Here is a 15,609-nt window from a genome sequence, read left to right on the forward strand (position 1 = left end):
TGAATATTTTTGTATGACTAAAGCTTTAAACATTTCAACCACCTGTAACCATGTAAGAATTAGGACTGTATATAACACTGCAAATGGACATTAGTAAGACATTAATAGACCATTGCAGAGAAGCCTAAGAAGACATCCTTATATTTTTTAAGCTTTCCACAATCCTTACCACTCTGTCTCCAGCCTATTTTTATCTGGTTGGGTTCTTCAGGGTTATTACTGGCTAGCTTTTGAATTTCATATCAGAGTAATAAATTTTAAAAAAATAAAAATTTGTTGGGCTAAATGTACTTAGATACAAATGTAAAAGTAAAAATTGTACCTCTAAGGTTATAACAAGCACAATAATGATCCTCTATAAATGTAAACAGAAGAAACATTAATAGATGCCACTATTTTACAAGTAATCCAATAGACTCCTCTTGGTTTGGCAGCTTCTAACTTGAACAAAATTATTCCCAACTTTAAGTGTTTTGGGTTTTTTTAGAAGACAAATATCAAGATTTCTTCATTCTATATTAAAAATTTCACTCCTTTCCATTGTTTGAATGTATGTATACAATTACCAGTAATGGAACCATCCAAATATTTTCTTTCAACAAATGGAAACATCGAAACTTTCATAAATGTTTTTCAGGATTCTCAGTTCATCACAAAGGAGGTTTTAACCTGAGTTCATATATGCTTTTTTCCTCTTGTGTTAACTACCCCAAAAGTACTACAAATGTATAGCTTTGTTAATACGTCAATAAAGCATTAAATCAAGGACAGCCAAGTTCCTGGGTTAATATTCAGGAGAAACAGGAATCATATTGGTCCAATCACATTTAAAGAATTAGCCTTTTTATTCTGATTCTGTACTTCAGAAGTGGCTCATGTCTTTATGTGGACAAAAAACATAGAAACTGAAGAGGAATATTTATTTCTTCCAAAAGCACCAGTATTTGGAAGCTTGAATGCCTTAAAGCCATAGCACTTTATTCTCTGAAACAGAAATGGAAATGAAGAGTTTGAAAGTCCCACCTGATCTCATTTCTAACACTGTAATCTTTTGGCTAAGGGATTCTCCTCCACTCAGTGAAAAGGTTTGCCTCTGTTACCCCATCCTTCAGGCACTATTTGAAGTAGTTGAGTCCTGCCACGAGGAAAAACTTCTCCAGGAAAAGTTCAGAGTCCAGCACAGCAATGTGGGCAGCCCGGCCTATCAATGTGTTGGCGGTGTTGGGCAGAGCATGGAACACGTTGTGTCTGATCAAAGTGCAGTCCTTAGCCCCAATCAAAGGCTGGAGCAGGTTGTTAATCATTTCTGCATAAACAGGACCTGCAAAAGAGTTTAGATGTCACACCTACATGCCAAAGCTGCCAGATCCCCTCTTTCCTTCCAGTATCATTTAATGAGAGTTGCAACGAGACGGAAAATGGAAGCAAGGCCAAAATGCAAGAGATAGCAGTCCATTTCAAAGATTTGCCAAGTGCCGGGATGCTGTTAATCTACTGGAGGCATTGACCATCTGAAGAGGTCTGCTAAAGCTGCTAGCATGAAGAGTGGGACGCTCCTCAGCATTTAGTCTCATTTCCTCTGTGGTGGAAGGAAATGGTCTTGTTTCCTTCAGGGGAAGAGGGTTGGACTCACACTGCCTGTGAATTCAAATGCAAAAGGGTCTGGCAAGACATAGAGGTCCATTAGGGTTTCTCTGGGGAATCTAAAGCAGGAAGGACACCATGCAGATAGTTGAGGAATTTATAGGGCAAAATCAATGGCTTGGGAAACTTGTACTCATAAATGATCTACACTGAATGTAGATCTGGCTCCTGCTAGGTCAAACATCTCCCTGAGAAACAACCACTGGAAGTGAGAGTTAGAAAATTACCTTTTAATTCATATCTGAAGTAGGATAGAAAGAGCTGTAGTTTAGGTATGATGTTTGAAGGCAACCATGTTGGTTATTGGGTCTGGGTGTCTCTTTCTACTTCCAAAGAGTACCTCATTTTCTAGGTAATCACATATGTGAAACGGGTATGAAATTACACTGAACGTTATTTCTGGAAGTGGTACCAAACTGAGCCATGAAACATTTTATAAATGAGGAAGACTGCTAATAACAAAGGCAATACTTGGGTCAAGACACAGCCTGAGCTCACAGAAGGGCTAGGCCTCTGATGGCATTAGTCCTGATGTGCTTTACAGATTTTATTACAAACCAATATGATTTTAGATCTACCCCTTAAATTACCTTGCAATCATCCAAATGCTATTGAAAACAAAGGGACCCCCCCCCCCCGAATTTGGATGTGCTGAGAGAGATTTCAGTATGTGAAACAAAGGTGAGACAATACTAGTAAATCAGTAGACTACAGAAAAAACATTGGCAAGACCTAGTTCTATGATCATCACTTTTAAAAAAATAAATTAGAGGGAAGGGGAAGAAGCAGTAAGAAACCTTTGATTATGACCTGATTGAAATTTGTTTTCATCAGACAAAGAGCTGCTTAAAAGGCTTCTTTTATTGATTTCATTAATTTCTTGTGGGAAGAGAACACTTTCTTCCTTATCAAATAAACTTTGAGTTTTCATCGTGCTGATGAAAAACTGTTCTAATGCAATGACCTCAGTTACGCAAAAACACAATTTCTCAACAGCTTTTTAAATATAGAAAGGATCTTAAACATACCTGTGTGTCTGTCCTTAAGTGCATTTTTGCACATTTCTATTCTTGCTGAATGAAAGGGTACATATCTGTCTTGGGGTGAGGCCACTAACACAACATTTTTAAAGTACTGAAGACCTGTGGCAAATGCATTAAATACATTTATCACAATGATGAACAGTGATCAAAATACAGTGTCAGCATGACTACTTCATGTTCAAACACATTTGAAAATCTACAGTGCAAAATAGATGATAATTAAAACATGCAACACAAGCTTAAAAAGACTCATAATTGCTTAAACCCATTTCTGCTGCTTCTGCAAACTATGTGTTACTTATCAACAATCATACAGGTTAATTATATGTCAACACAAAAAGTAAGAACTGTCTCTGAAAAAAGTGTTTGATTAAAATCTTAATTTTGCAAATATTTGTGCCTCTAAACATTGGAAACAGTGTACAGACCCACTACTGTCAATGAGTGGTTTTGGACAAATAAGTGTTCACAGGAATGGGGATCACATTAGAAAAATAACACAACAAATTAGTACAATTTTCAAACAAAATAGAGAGAGGGAGGAGAAGAGGAACCAGCTGCACTGCTATGATGTCATACTATTACATCAGTGTTGAGGGAGCCTTGGGATCCAGTCCCTGCATTCAGCAGTCCCTTGATAAATACACACTGCTGGTACATGGACTGGAAACCAGGAATCCTCCCTCTTCCCTGGAGGCAATGGGGCCACTGATGGACTGTGGAAACAGGCTCCTGCTGCTTGCCCTGTCTGTGGTCTCTTGAGCCCTCCATCACCCACATTCAGCAGAAAAGTAGGAAAATGGACACAGATGATCTAGTCTACTAGTCCAGAGAGTATTCTGCACACAGAAGAGCTGTGGGTTTGACCTTCATCTTTCCCTCCCCCTTATGTGAAAGGGTCCCAGAAGCAAGTCCTTTGATTTCTAGATTTTAATAGAAAAGTTGACCATCACTACCACAAAGAAGAGTCCTGTTGGCTGCCTTTACTAAGCCTGGCTGAAGCTGTTTATCATTTTCTTCTTGTGCAATCATACCAACTGAGTTTGTGACTTCAGTCTGAGGTAAAAGGTAGGAGAAGCAACAGTGAGTGTTACCATATCTAAAATCTTATGTGAAGAAGTTCAATAAGGAATAATGTTTATTTTTTATTTCAAGACAAGAATAAGGAACTTTTAGAGGGATTGAGAAGTAGCAGGGACTTCTACTTTAAGAAGAAAGTCAGAAATTGCTGGAGGCTTAAAAAGTTATCCAGGAAAGTAGGCACAACACTGCTTCCGATATTTCTCCCTCTGTAGGTTCTCTCAACTACTTTTGGGAGCAGGGTGCTAGAGTAAGGGCACCTCTATTTTGACTAAGTATGCCAGCTCATATGTTCACATATGGACCTGCCTACTTCTTCTGATTTTTTGCCTAAGCATCTACCTGGATGGTTCTGACTTTACAGACATCCCTCTTCATAGTAAGTTTCTGCTTTCTGCTTTTACAAGGACAACACCTTCATTTATAGCCTGTTTGATCTCCAGTCTACCAAGCTAACAAACAATGAATCGGTTTGACCCACAACACATTCTTGAGGATTCTTTGCTTGGGAACTTACAATGTGAGCTTCCTGTGTAGACCCAATTTAATTTGAACATGACATAGTAAAGCAGACATCAACTGTACTCCACAGAAATGAGAGCCAGGGAATCAAAGGGAAAATTCAAATAAGGAAATTCAAATAATGCCAAGATACCTGTCATTGATTATGTCATGTAGTTTGTTCATAAAATTATGAAACAGCTTTATGTCTGTCAAACTAAGAATTAAGAAGTTATATTCATCTTAACATAGTCTTTGTTTCCTATTAGCAAGGTACCAAAGTATGAGAAAAAAATTAAATATCAAGTAGCGACCTTGTGATTATATACTTAGCAGCAGTTTGCTCACACACAATATTCAAAATAACTCTTAAAAGAAAACATTTGCTTGAACAGAAGGATCATACTTCCTTTCTTTTCTTAAGAAAAGCCTGATTTATTTCATTTGTTCATGACAGACCAAGGAAAGGGTAAAAAGATCTCTATTTAGACATCATTTTTTCCAGTGTGAGGCCATACATCTCTCTCTCAGTAGTACAAAGGTGTCACAACAGACATGAATAAAATTTGCTCTTCATCTCACACAGTCATATTTCCTAGGGACAAGAGATGTTAAAAAAAAAAAAAGGAAGAATGCTTTTCATCTAGTAACATAAATTAAGCAATGGTGGCTTGTCAGGCATGATATTTCTTGCTTGCAGAATATAAACTTAGGTGCATGTTTACTACAGCATGGAGGTCTTATTTGGAGGTAACAGTTTGGCAAATATATTCACTGAAAACTGGCACAGAAAAAATCCAGATAAAATACATATTAGATTTTAGACAGAGCAGCCCTTCTCGAAAGCAAGAGTGTTTAAAGAAAGATCATTAACAAAATGCAGATTTCCTTTACTCCCTGGAGGACATGGCAATCCAGCACAATTCTTTGGAGTAGCCCTTGATAGTTACACAGCCACATCAAGCCCTACTCACCCGTTTTTTGGCTGAGCTGATAGAGGAAACACTTGCGCAGATCTGCATTGTCCCTGAAGGTCAGTTGCAAAAGTGACCCTGACTTTTTCAACTTCTGCATGAGCCACAGACCTGGAATGAAAATTGGTGCATATTTTTATCCTGTTTGCTAATTATCAACCAAGGGAATTAAAGATGTGCCTACAGTAAAGGTAGCACTGTAACTCAGTGTAAGCCTGTTTCCTCTTGTATTGCTAATCAACAGGGAGAAAAGTCTAAGGGTCTCACTGGGTAGGGGTAATGGCTTTACACTGAAAGAGGGTAGATTTAGACTAGATATAAGGAAGAAAGTTTTTACAATGAGGGTGGTGAAACACCTGAGCAGGTTGCCCAGAGAGGTGGTAGATGCCCCATCACTGGAAACATTCAAGGTCAGGTAGGAGGGGGCTTTGAGCAACCTTATCTAGTTGAAGATTTCCCTGCTCATTGCAGGGAGGGGTTTGGATAAGATGACCTTTAAAGGTCCCTTCCAACCCAAACTGTTCTATGATTCATGATTTTATGATTATCCATGTCATGGTAGCATAAACACTCAGGAAGGCTGAACTGTGGGACATTCCATTCCCATAGCACTCTAAGTGTCTTCTTCAGCCTTGGAGATGCCGCTTTTTATTGGCAGTATACAGAAAAGTGGAAGAATACAGTGGAAACAAGGACAACTCTCACTGCTGCACACCCTTGGGTTTTCCAGGGAGCACTGTGCTGGACCTTGTAGTAGATACTGAAAGCCCCTCTCATTGTAATTTTTTCTGTGTGGATTCAGTCTTCAGCAAACAATTTCCACAACTTCAGTGTAAAAGTCATGTTATTACGATTTATTGCTACCTCCATGTGTTGCTGTCTCATGCACTTTGCCATGGACTGCAGCCAGTCATAGCTTTCCATCAACTCTTACCTGTACTAACCAAAGTACTGTTGTTGTAAAGTGTTCCCAGGTGAGGCCCAGAGAGGGACAGGAAGGTGTGTAACTTGTTGAGGTAATAGCGAAACCTGGGGCGAGTTAGTACAGATCGAATGATGACGTTACCAAGGGAATGTCCAATAAAACTGTTGGGAAAGAAAGAATTACATTAACACAAAAAACATCTGTATTTTATTTAAATTAAACACAAGGGTGGCATAAATTGTTCTTGAGGGGACTCTAACAGGGCTTTCAGTAACATCCTTTAGTTACCATTTCACTTTTTTTTAGCCTAGTGGGCACTTTTCCATCTATAACAATGTAAAAATTCATCTCACTGATTCAATGGCTTTTGACACAGGGCACTTTTGGAAAAGCTAATTTCACTGAATGCTGCTCATGTAACTTAAACAGTTACAGACTATTAACTATCAGAATGCTTACCTTATTCGGGATATGGAGAGGTTGTACAACTGGATATGCTGAATAATTTCATCCAATAATCGGTCAGTCATTGTATCAAAATCAGCAAAGGTATCAGTCTGGTGAAAAATGGAATGAGTCAGTGAATTAAAATAAATTGCACTTATCGCAGACTGATGTTATTTTCAAAGTAAAATGCAAGCAGAAACATAATAACCAGTCCAAATTTTCTTTGTACATGCTCAAGGGGGAAGGGGGGATTTTTCTCAGTCTCCAGGTCCTCTAAAAACTGAAGTTCTCCTTTGAAAACAGAGTCATTAAGTTTCACTTTCAGTTTATTAGCAAATAGCTTCCAACTAATACTGCAAACTTACTCAAGACAAGTATTTTCTTTCTCACTTAGTGTCAACAGTAACAACAGTACCGTGGGTCAGTGTGGGTCACATAGCTAACGTTAAAGCCTGTGTGGAAATTCACTGTCCCCAGTGAGCTCGTAGGTAAGGTAAGGCAAAATTTTCTGTCATAGACTCTTTTTGACTCTATATTGTGCATTTTAGCTTCAAGAACACAACCTGAGAACTCAAGTTAGGACTAGAGTAACCTTACACTTTGTAGGGCATGGAAATAGGGATCTCTAAACGGCAATTCATATTTTAAGGGGATTAAATTACCTCCTGTGATTGATTCTCTTTCTCTACTGACTGTGCCTCTAACTTTGGCATGTGTCATGATGGGATAAACCCAGACCTACAATTTATTAATAGTAAGATTAACAATATTAGGCTGAGTGATTCCAGAGTCATAAGTATGATCTTAAAGCAGCCTGACTTGACACTGGTGAGAACTACTAATGCTTAGCTGCTTTGGATACCATATTCTGCACATGAAAGAAAAGCTTTAGGCATTTAGGATTTAACAGATTACTACGATAAACTAGTTTACAGCATTATACACTGACATGCGGGTTATGCTGATGCTAAGGACGTAATCACAAAATTATTTGGCCATCTTAATGAAATGCTGTGTGTTTGTTATTCAACAGTTATCAGTAAGAGAATGAGTGCTAGAGAGAGACAAACAATTTGTTGCTTGCAACAGTACTGCCGGTTGTGATACAATAAAACAAATAATATGTTGTCCAGTCTATACAATTGCAGGCAGATCTTATTCAGAACTGTGTCATTTGGCAATCCAACAGGACTCTAAATCAAATTTGTAACTAATGAGATGCCACAAAAACAATCATCAAATGCTGGAAGAGCTATTCAGAGCAAACACATCAGTAATTAATGCTTTTGTGACACAACTCATCTTACTAATTGCAGCTCTTGCAAAGGAAAACATGAGCATATTCACTTTGCAATATGGCCTTAAAATAAATGTTCTCACAAACTACAAACAGTCCACTAACCTTCTGCCTGTTTGTTTTGTCTGCATTGATAATTAATTATTTCCTCCTAGGCTAATTATCCCAAATCTTTCAGGTTGTTTAAAAGTGGAAGAATATCAGCCTGAACATTAATCATAAACAAAACACATCAAGCTTCATATTTCAACTGGTTATATCTCCATCCTTTAGTATCATCTCAGCCTGACTGAGCTTGTCAAATGTATCACAAATGAATGCCTAAAAAAAGGGTTTTGCATTTTCTTCCATAAGGCAAAATTAAGCTAAATGACTGATTTCTTGGGTCAGTTTCAGTGTGGTTCTCAGAGCAGGGATAAAAGGGTGTCAGGATTCTTTACAGCATCCAAATAATCATCAGACCACGTGGGTTCTATTTCCAGTGCCTTGGGAACTCTCCCACCTTCCCAGACTATAAGAGCACTAAAAGTTCCCATTATGGGCTTTGGATAATGTTAAATAGAAATGTTGTAAGTTGTTCCATTCTCTGAAAACATGAGAGGAGGCTTTGATGCAAGTCTGAAGTGGTCTCCTCATTATTTTCATCTTGCTTACTTTCACCGTGCAGGTCTGCTACTGACAGAGATGTACACTGGAATGTGGCAAGTTCAATGATTAACACCAACTCGCCACTTCAAAATATAAAAGCTGTTGAACAAAGAAGGTTGGAAAGTTTTGACTCAAGTTTCTCAACTACTTGTAAATCAAGATAATGTTTCTGACTGGGCACTGGAAATCTTTATCTTGTGCATAAAGTTAGGCATCTGTGTCATAAATATGGCTTCATTGCAGGGCAAAGCACAGAATTCATTTCTGTTTCTCTGCCTAGACTGGCAATGAATTTTTCTGGAAGACGTTTCTTTATCATTCAGGAAATAAATCTCGCAAACATTGCAACAGCAGAAACAATGGCTGATGCAGCAAAGGGAGCGGACAACACCTGCTGGATATTCCACACCCTCCAGAGAATTTAGCATCACTAAACTTGCTGCTTTCTGTCGGTGTTGCTTTGTCTGGCATCCAACAGGCAGAGGCATCAGGCTGTGCAACTTCCACCTTTCTGAGAATGCCTGAGATTTCAGAGTCTCTACCCCTCCTTCTCTGTAGTTTCAAGGTTAACATCTACACCTTTCCCATTGATACCAATAACTTGTTTGCAAACTGACAGGATAAATCCATTTTCTTCTTCTAAGGTCTAGTCCTACAGCTGCTAATGTAATTTCCTTTGACTTTAATGCTAGGAATATTTTCTGATGGGTTTGAACTCCCTATCAAATCAGACAGGAACAGGACCAGGCCTTTGCACTAAATACTACAGAAAATTCCCTGAATTCCCCGGTGCTTTTGCTTCATTTAGCTCATGAAAAGGCTTTGCTGAAGGCCCTGTTTCAGCAATATCAACAGTTTGTAGCTGATCTAAAGGAAGACAGAAATTAGCTCTGTACTACCTGATTTCTTTCAGACATTAGGAAGTCCAGTTTTCCACCAGGGAGTCCTAGTTCTATAAAAGTCTTTACGAGCCGCAGATCTGCACTGTTACCTAGAAATAAATGGTACTTTGTAAGATGTAATTCAACAGAAAAATAACTAATATAGAGTCAACTTAATGCATTCATCTTCCTATAAACCTTGACACCAGGGAGCTCTTGCTAAGTGCTGCTAAGACAGCTCACCACACCATAGGATCATGAACTGAAACAGAGGGAGAGCAAGAACACCCACAGCCTGCACAAGGTGGGGCTGCACCTCACCGCCTGCTGCTGGGGACTGTATAAATGGTGGGGAAGAAAGGGCAAAGATCAGAGCTAGAATAACTCTGTCCCCTATTTGCTGAACAGCAGAGGTAAGACAAAAAGACAAAAAACTGAGGTCTGTCCTTCCAGTTTCACAGCTGGTGAGCCTCCCAGGGGACACGGCAACCCTGCCAGGGACCTTGGCACACGTGCTGGGGTATAGGGCTGTAGCTTCAGATGTAAAATAGCCTGCCTCCGTGTATTCACAATTAGAAATGGTGCTGAAATACTGTCAGAAGGCTCCTAATATTTTGGGAGATGCCCCATTCCATACTAGAAAGTTCTGAAGTCTTCTGAAATGTTTTGTTGGAAAAGGAGGTACCTCCACCTCATGAGATGGACATTACTGCCACTGAGATATTGAATGGCAAACGGTCCTTGCTCAAGCCAGCAAGTGTTTGTTTTCCACCTTTCTGAGAATGCCTGAGATTTCAGTCTCTACCCCTCCTTCTCTGTAGTTTCAAGGTTCACATCTACACCTTTCCCATTGATACCAAGAATTTGTCAAGAGAAGTTTCAAGTTTAACATACGTGTTTTCTGATAGAAAGCATATATGTAAAAATTCCAGGCCATGCTTCCTCTGCAGTGAATAATGATTTTTATTCTCTCACTTTCTAAAGCCGGATGCTATCTACACTGTAACAGTGTTGGGGGGATTTAAATAATGTTTTCATCCTGGTGACATACTGCAAAACAACCAAGCATCTGTGGAAAGACAAGAAGAGTTACTGTAATGCACTCCTCCTGCACACAGAAGGACTGATGTACTTTGGTGTAGAATTCTGTTTAAACAACAACAAAAGAAGTTGCAGCGTCCATTACTTAGAGCAAATATTTAATATTTTCCTAGATCCTTTATTACAATGGACTGAATAACATAATAAGGACTAAATACTTAGCTAAGATAAGACTCCCCATTCTTTCATACTTCCTGAACATCTGCCCTTTTTTTTTTGTTTACACCAAAATGACTTGCAAACAGCAATTCTCCTGGCCTTACCATCCAATCCATGGACACAGACAACCAGGTGAATTCCATCTTCCAAATTTTCTTCCTCTTCCTCTGGTGGAAAATATGGTATATCAGAAGCTAGTACAGATAAGTCACTGTACAGAAATCCTTCAATCTTCATTTCTTTTTTAAATTTTTCTTTGGCCTGATAAAAACTGGAGAATACATTAATTAATCACAATAGAACTGGGTGTTCAACAACAAACCTTCAAACTAGAAATGAGGAGGCTGGTATTTGCAAGAAGTTATATTTGCAATTTGCAAGAAATCATGTTTGCAGCTTTAAAGTACAGACCTGGATAGTATTTCTTATCTATTCTGATTGAGAGAAATCAGGATGCAGGGAAGAAAATTTATTTCTGAGTGATTTGGCTACACACATGGAATAGCTAAAGCCCATTAGCACCTCACACCTGCCAGAGGAATGAAGGATTTACAAAAAATAATTTCCTGGTGGCCCATAACAATGAGACTAAGATACAGAATTAGCAATTTTGCATCTTAACAATGTCATGGGACTTACAGACACTGAAATGCAAAATGTATCATTTTGCTAGCATCAGATGTATTTATAGGCAAGTAGAAGGTGTTCTACCCATTCCTCAGACTGTGGAGTTAAAGGATGCACCTCATATGGTAGATATTTTTGGTTTGGTTTGATTTCAGGTTCTTTTGAAAACATTTAGTAGCTAAGAGGAAGAGCAGCTCGGTGCTGAAAGAATTAAGCTAACCCCTTTCCTACTCAGGGCCTAAAATTTGACACATGAATTCATTGCGAAGCATTCTGCTGGCTGAAGATGCCAAATTCTGCAGTGGCTTTTTGAAGTATCAAAACTTATCCAGAGCTTTTAGGAATTAATCATCACAACATAAGTGTAGAATTATGTAGAGAACTGGGATCGACCAGGTTAGGAAATAGAAACCTTTAAAGCTTGGGAATAGCTTAGGGTCACTTGATATGATGGTGAGCAATTCTTACATCAGTGCAACTGACTTTAAAGGGCCACAAGAATGAAAAATCTAACATTCAGGCCATGGACCTGGACGACCTGGATTCATGTGCATGAATACATGCTTAAATGTTTTGCTTCACAAAGAAGGAACAAATTTTGTGCTTAGATTGAGCAGGACTTACAGCAGGGTCTACAAAACGCACCTCAAGATGCTTTCAAAAAAAAAGAAAATAAAGCCTTGAGTCACAAATGAATGCACATGCAGACAGCCAACACTGTGGGTAGCTGAATGGGTTGAGAAATTCCCATGCTACTGTTTTCCCTCAGCACAGCAGAAACACCAAAATATAATGGAAGTATACAAATGCTAGCGTCTCAGTTTGTGAAATGGGCCACTGTAACATCAAGGCCACAATATGGCACTTTTGCAATGGGCAATAAAGCAAGAAAAAAAATAAAAGCCTCTTTTCCAGTTACCCAGGATGCCAGTTCTCCCATTTTTCCAGTTTGAGAAGCTGAAGCTGAGATCCTAGCAGCCAATCTGCGCTCCTGTTTCATAGTTTAGCTAAGGAGTGCAATTATTTAAGCAGAAGAGAAAAAGAAGCTATGGAATTGCCATAGTGAACTGACTAGACTATCTGGGATCAATACTCAAGGCTGGGTAACCTTGACTTCATGAAGGAGGGCCAGATCATACAGATTATTTAGACACGTAAATCCCACTGTTTTTCATGAGGATTAAGGACCTAATGTCTTTGACATTCTCAGTCTCTCTGTGTTTTCAACCTTCCTGTCTATTTAGATTATTTATCCTATATAAACCATTTGTCTATTTGGATTATTTATACTGTAATTCCTCAGGCAGCAACTGTCTCTGAATACAAACTTACAGTATGCTTACTGTATTAGGGCCCTGAACTTCGTCAGGGTCTCTTGGCATTACAGTAACATTAATGAAGAAAGTAATTAGACATTCTTACTTCAGCATTCTTTCATTGGTCTCTTCATCCATCTCATTTGAATTAGAAGAGACAACTCCAAAAGAGCCCAGAGGCTGGCGTGTGATGGGGAACGCGGCTTGCTTTGCAGAGAAGCCAACCATAGCAGGGGTCTCTTTGAGCACAGAAGAAAAGGGAAGACACGTGGCTGTGCAAGAGACGGAGAGGTTAACCACATCAACAGCTTTTCTGCTTTCCAGGGCTACTCCCTCCGCCGTTGCCGAATGAAACCCGGTGCCACTAGCTACATGTTTATGCTCTTGGCTGTTGGGTTCCTGAGGATATTCAGCCTGGCAAGATCCTGCAGCAGGGTCAGCTGAGGCAGGTGAGTCGTTGAGCTCAATTTCTTGTAACCCCTGCATTTCTGCGTACACTGCTGGGCCCTCATCAGCAAGAGAGCTACCACACCCTCCTTGCATTGAGCCAAATTCAGTTGAGGTTTCTGAAGGAGCTGGAACCGGATAGCAAAAATCTGGTACCAGCTTTATGCTTTGTGAGAAACTCTCCTCTCCTGAAATTCTGCTATTGGAGTAAAAGCCTTGTTGTATTTTTAAAGTGTCCAGCTGAAGTTTATCCTTTGGATCCTCAATGCATGTATCAAACTTATCTATATTTTTGTCCAAGTATTTACAAGCCCTTGGTGGTTTTAAGCTGCACTCACCATTGCTCTCCAGTGACTGGCACTCAGAGACATTATCTCGGAGCTGCTTTGGACAAATGGGTGGTCTTGCGTTTTCTAAACTACAGTAAGTCTCTGGAAGACGTTCCTTCTCCTCCTCCCCTTGTAACTCAGCGTTACTGCTACTGTGTTTGACGGAGGGTTTGGGATGTCCTCTTGGTTCTAGCTGTCCACTTTCAGTAGTGATTTGACACTCAGAAAAGTCCACAATTAATTTTCCACCCCCACCCTCTGTTTCCATGCAACTTTTTAAGTTTCCTCCTGAATCTCCTGAAGTTGCTTCACTGTGTTTAGATATATCTACCTCCTCTGCAGGCTCTTCTGGGCTACTGATCTGAGGAGCTGAGACAGATTTTGTCAGTTTGGTAAGCTCCACTTCCCTCTCCTCTTCTTCAAAGGGCAAAGAGCTGATGGATGTAAGTGACGCTTGGATCCCACTGGGCAAGCTGGTATTGCTTTCTGTGTGGCCACCCTCCAGGGAATTTCGGTGGATGGCGTGCCTTCGTACCAAGTGGTGCAGGATCTCTCGATCGCTGGGCAGCTCTAGTGCCCGGCTACGAGCATCAGACCACGCCACTGAACTTGGTTCGCTTTCAATGCCTGAATCAGATATTATAGAGGAGGATCTTTTTATGACCCCTGACATCAGGGTAAATTCTTCACAATCCTCACCTCGTTGTTCCTTTGTAAACAATTTCACTTCAAAGCTGTGTGTGGGCAAAGCTTTCAAAACAGGGAGCAGGGCCTTGGTGTCTGGATCTCCTGTTTTTTCAGGACTAGTTAATTCATTCAGTGCAAGCTCAGACAAAGTGAAATTATTCTCAGGATGACTAGATTCATCTATTTTATGTATTTCAGTCCTGTCTTCCAAGCCATCAGTTCCACATGCTCCACACTCATACTGAGCACTGACAATTAACACGGGCTCACTTTTGTGGGAATCCTTATTGCTAGGTTTCATATCTCCATAGGTAACATCTGCCACAAACCTATTGTCTTTTAATAAAACTTCCTCGGGTGTTTTAAAGTCTTCTGATGTGCATTCTGTATTGCCTGGCTCTGAGTCAGAAGTAGTTTCCTTACTTGAAACAAAAATATTTTCAGATTTCCTTTGGCCTTCTTTGTTTGCTGTACATACCTGAGATGTGGAGTGCTGGTTTAAACTCTTAGCTGTATAAGCAGCACCTTCAGTAGCACTGTATATGCAGGAGGGATTCCTGTTTATCCTATCTGTGTGTATTAGCAGAGTACCTTTCCCAAAGTCTCCTTTCATTACTGCTGTGGCATCATTTGATGCAAAATCTTCGTTGTCATCTATTACATCCATTTGAGTATTTGCAGGAACCTCAAAATCAGGGAAAACTTCCAAATTCTGATCTGAAAGAAAGAAAGAAAGAAAAAAAGAAGTAGTACCTGCAAGAACACAACAAATTACCCCAAGGTGATGTGGGACTTCAAAAAGTGATGGTAAGGCCTAAAAAAGTATGTATATTTATATTATATAAATTATACATATATTATAGGCATATTACAAATGCAAATGCCAGAGTGCACTTAACTAGAATTATACCCACTAAACAGTTACAGTTAGGTCAAAGAAGACGATATCAATAAAATCTAGTTTCCTCAGTATAATTGTATCTAAACAGCTAGTTTTTACAGCATAGGTAAGCAAAACAAAGCTGACACTTCTTTGTATTCCTGCTGTCATATGACATTGTTCATAGTATAGCTCTTGCTTGTGAGTCAGTTTAATACTCAGTTTAATAGTTTAAATATCTGTAATAAGCATTGTCAAAATTTAGGCAGTTGGGTAACTCTGGAAGAGGAGTAATTTTAGACCACAGGCCATATTTACTAGACTATGGTCACCTATAACACTAACACGTATTGCTTCTTTGCTAATCTTAAACAATGTGTATAAAGAAAAGGGAACCAAGTGCTATGAGGTTTTACTACAAATCTGTGGAACTAAATAATTTCTTAATTAAAAATTCAGTTTGGGTACTCAAGGGGAAAATATTTTTTTGGAAAGCAATGCTGCCTTTCAGGGACAGTGTTGGGCTTTATGCTGATATTGTGGGGTTTTGTTCTGACTTTCCTTACCACTAGATGTCACACTGGGGATGAAATTCAGAGTGGTATATTTCCTTTAAATTTGTA

At 39.3% G+C, this 15,609-nt stretch overlaps 1 protein-coding gene across 1 annotated transcript in view; it reads right to left on the minus strand.

Moving 5' to 3' along the window:
* Positions 1-1,025: 1,025 nt before the first annotated feature.
* FAM135B (family with sequence similarity 135 member B) overlaps positions 1,026-15,609 on the minus strand; it is a 214,094-nt gene continuing 199,510 nt past the window's right edge. The window contains exons 13-20 of the mRNA XM_075024404.1: positions 12,750-14,823; positions 10,805-10,971; positions 9,459-9,550; positions 6,627-6,724; positions 6,177-6,328; positions 5,243-5,353; positions 2,673-2,786; positions 1,026-1,321 (exon numbers count right to left, since the gene is read on the minus strand). Of these exons, the coding sequence (XP_074880505.1) occupies positions 1,116-1,321; positions 2,673-2,786; positions 5,243-5,353; positions 6,177-6,328; positions 6,627-6,724; positions 9,459-9,550; positions 10,805-10,971; positions 12,750-14,823 (3,014 nt within the window). The 3' untranslated portion in view covers positions 1,026-1,115. The remainder of the gene's footprint in view (positions 1,322-2,672; positions 2,787-5,242; positions 5,354-6,176; positions 6,329-6,626; positions 6,725-9,458; positions 9,551-10,804; positions 10,972-12,749; positions 14,824-15,609) is intronic.

This window comes from Buteo buteo, chromosome 3 (genome assembly GCF_964188355.1).
Source record: "Buteo buteo chromosome 3, bButBut1.hap1.1, whole genome shotgun sequence".
Taxonomy (NCBI): Eukaryota; Metazoa; Chordata; class Aves; order Accipitriformes; family Accipitridae; genus Buteo; species Buteo buteo.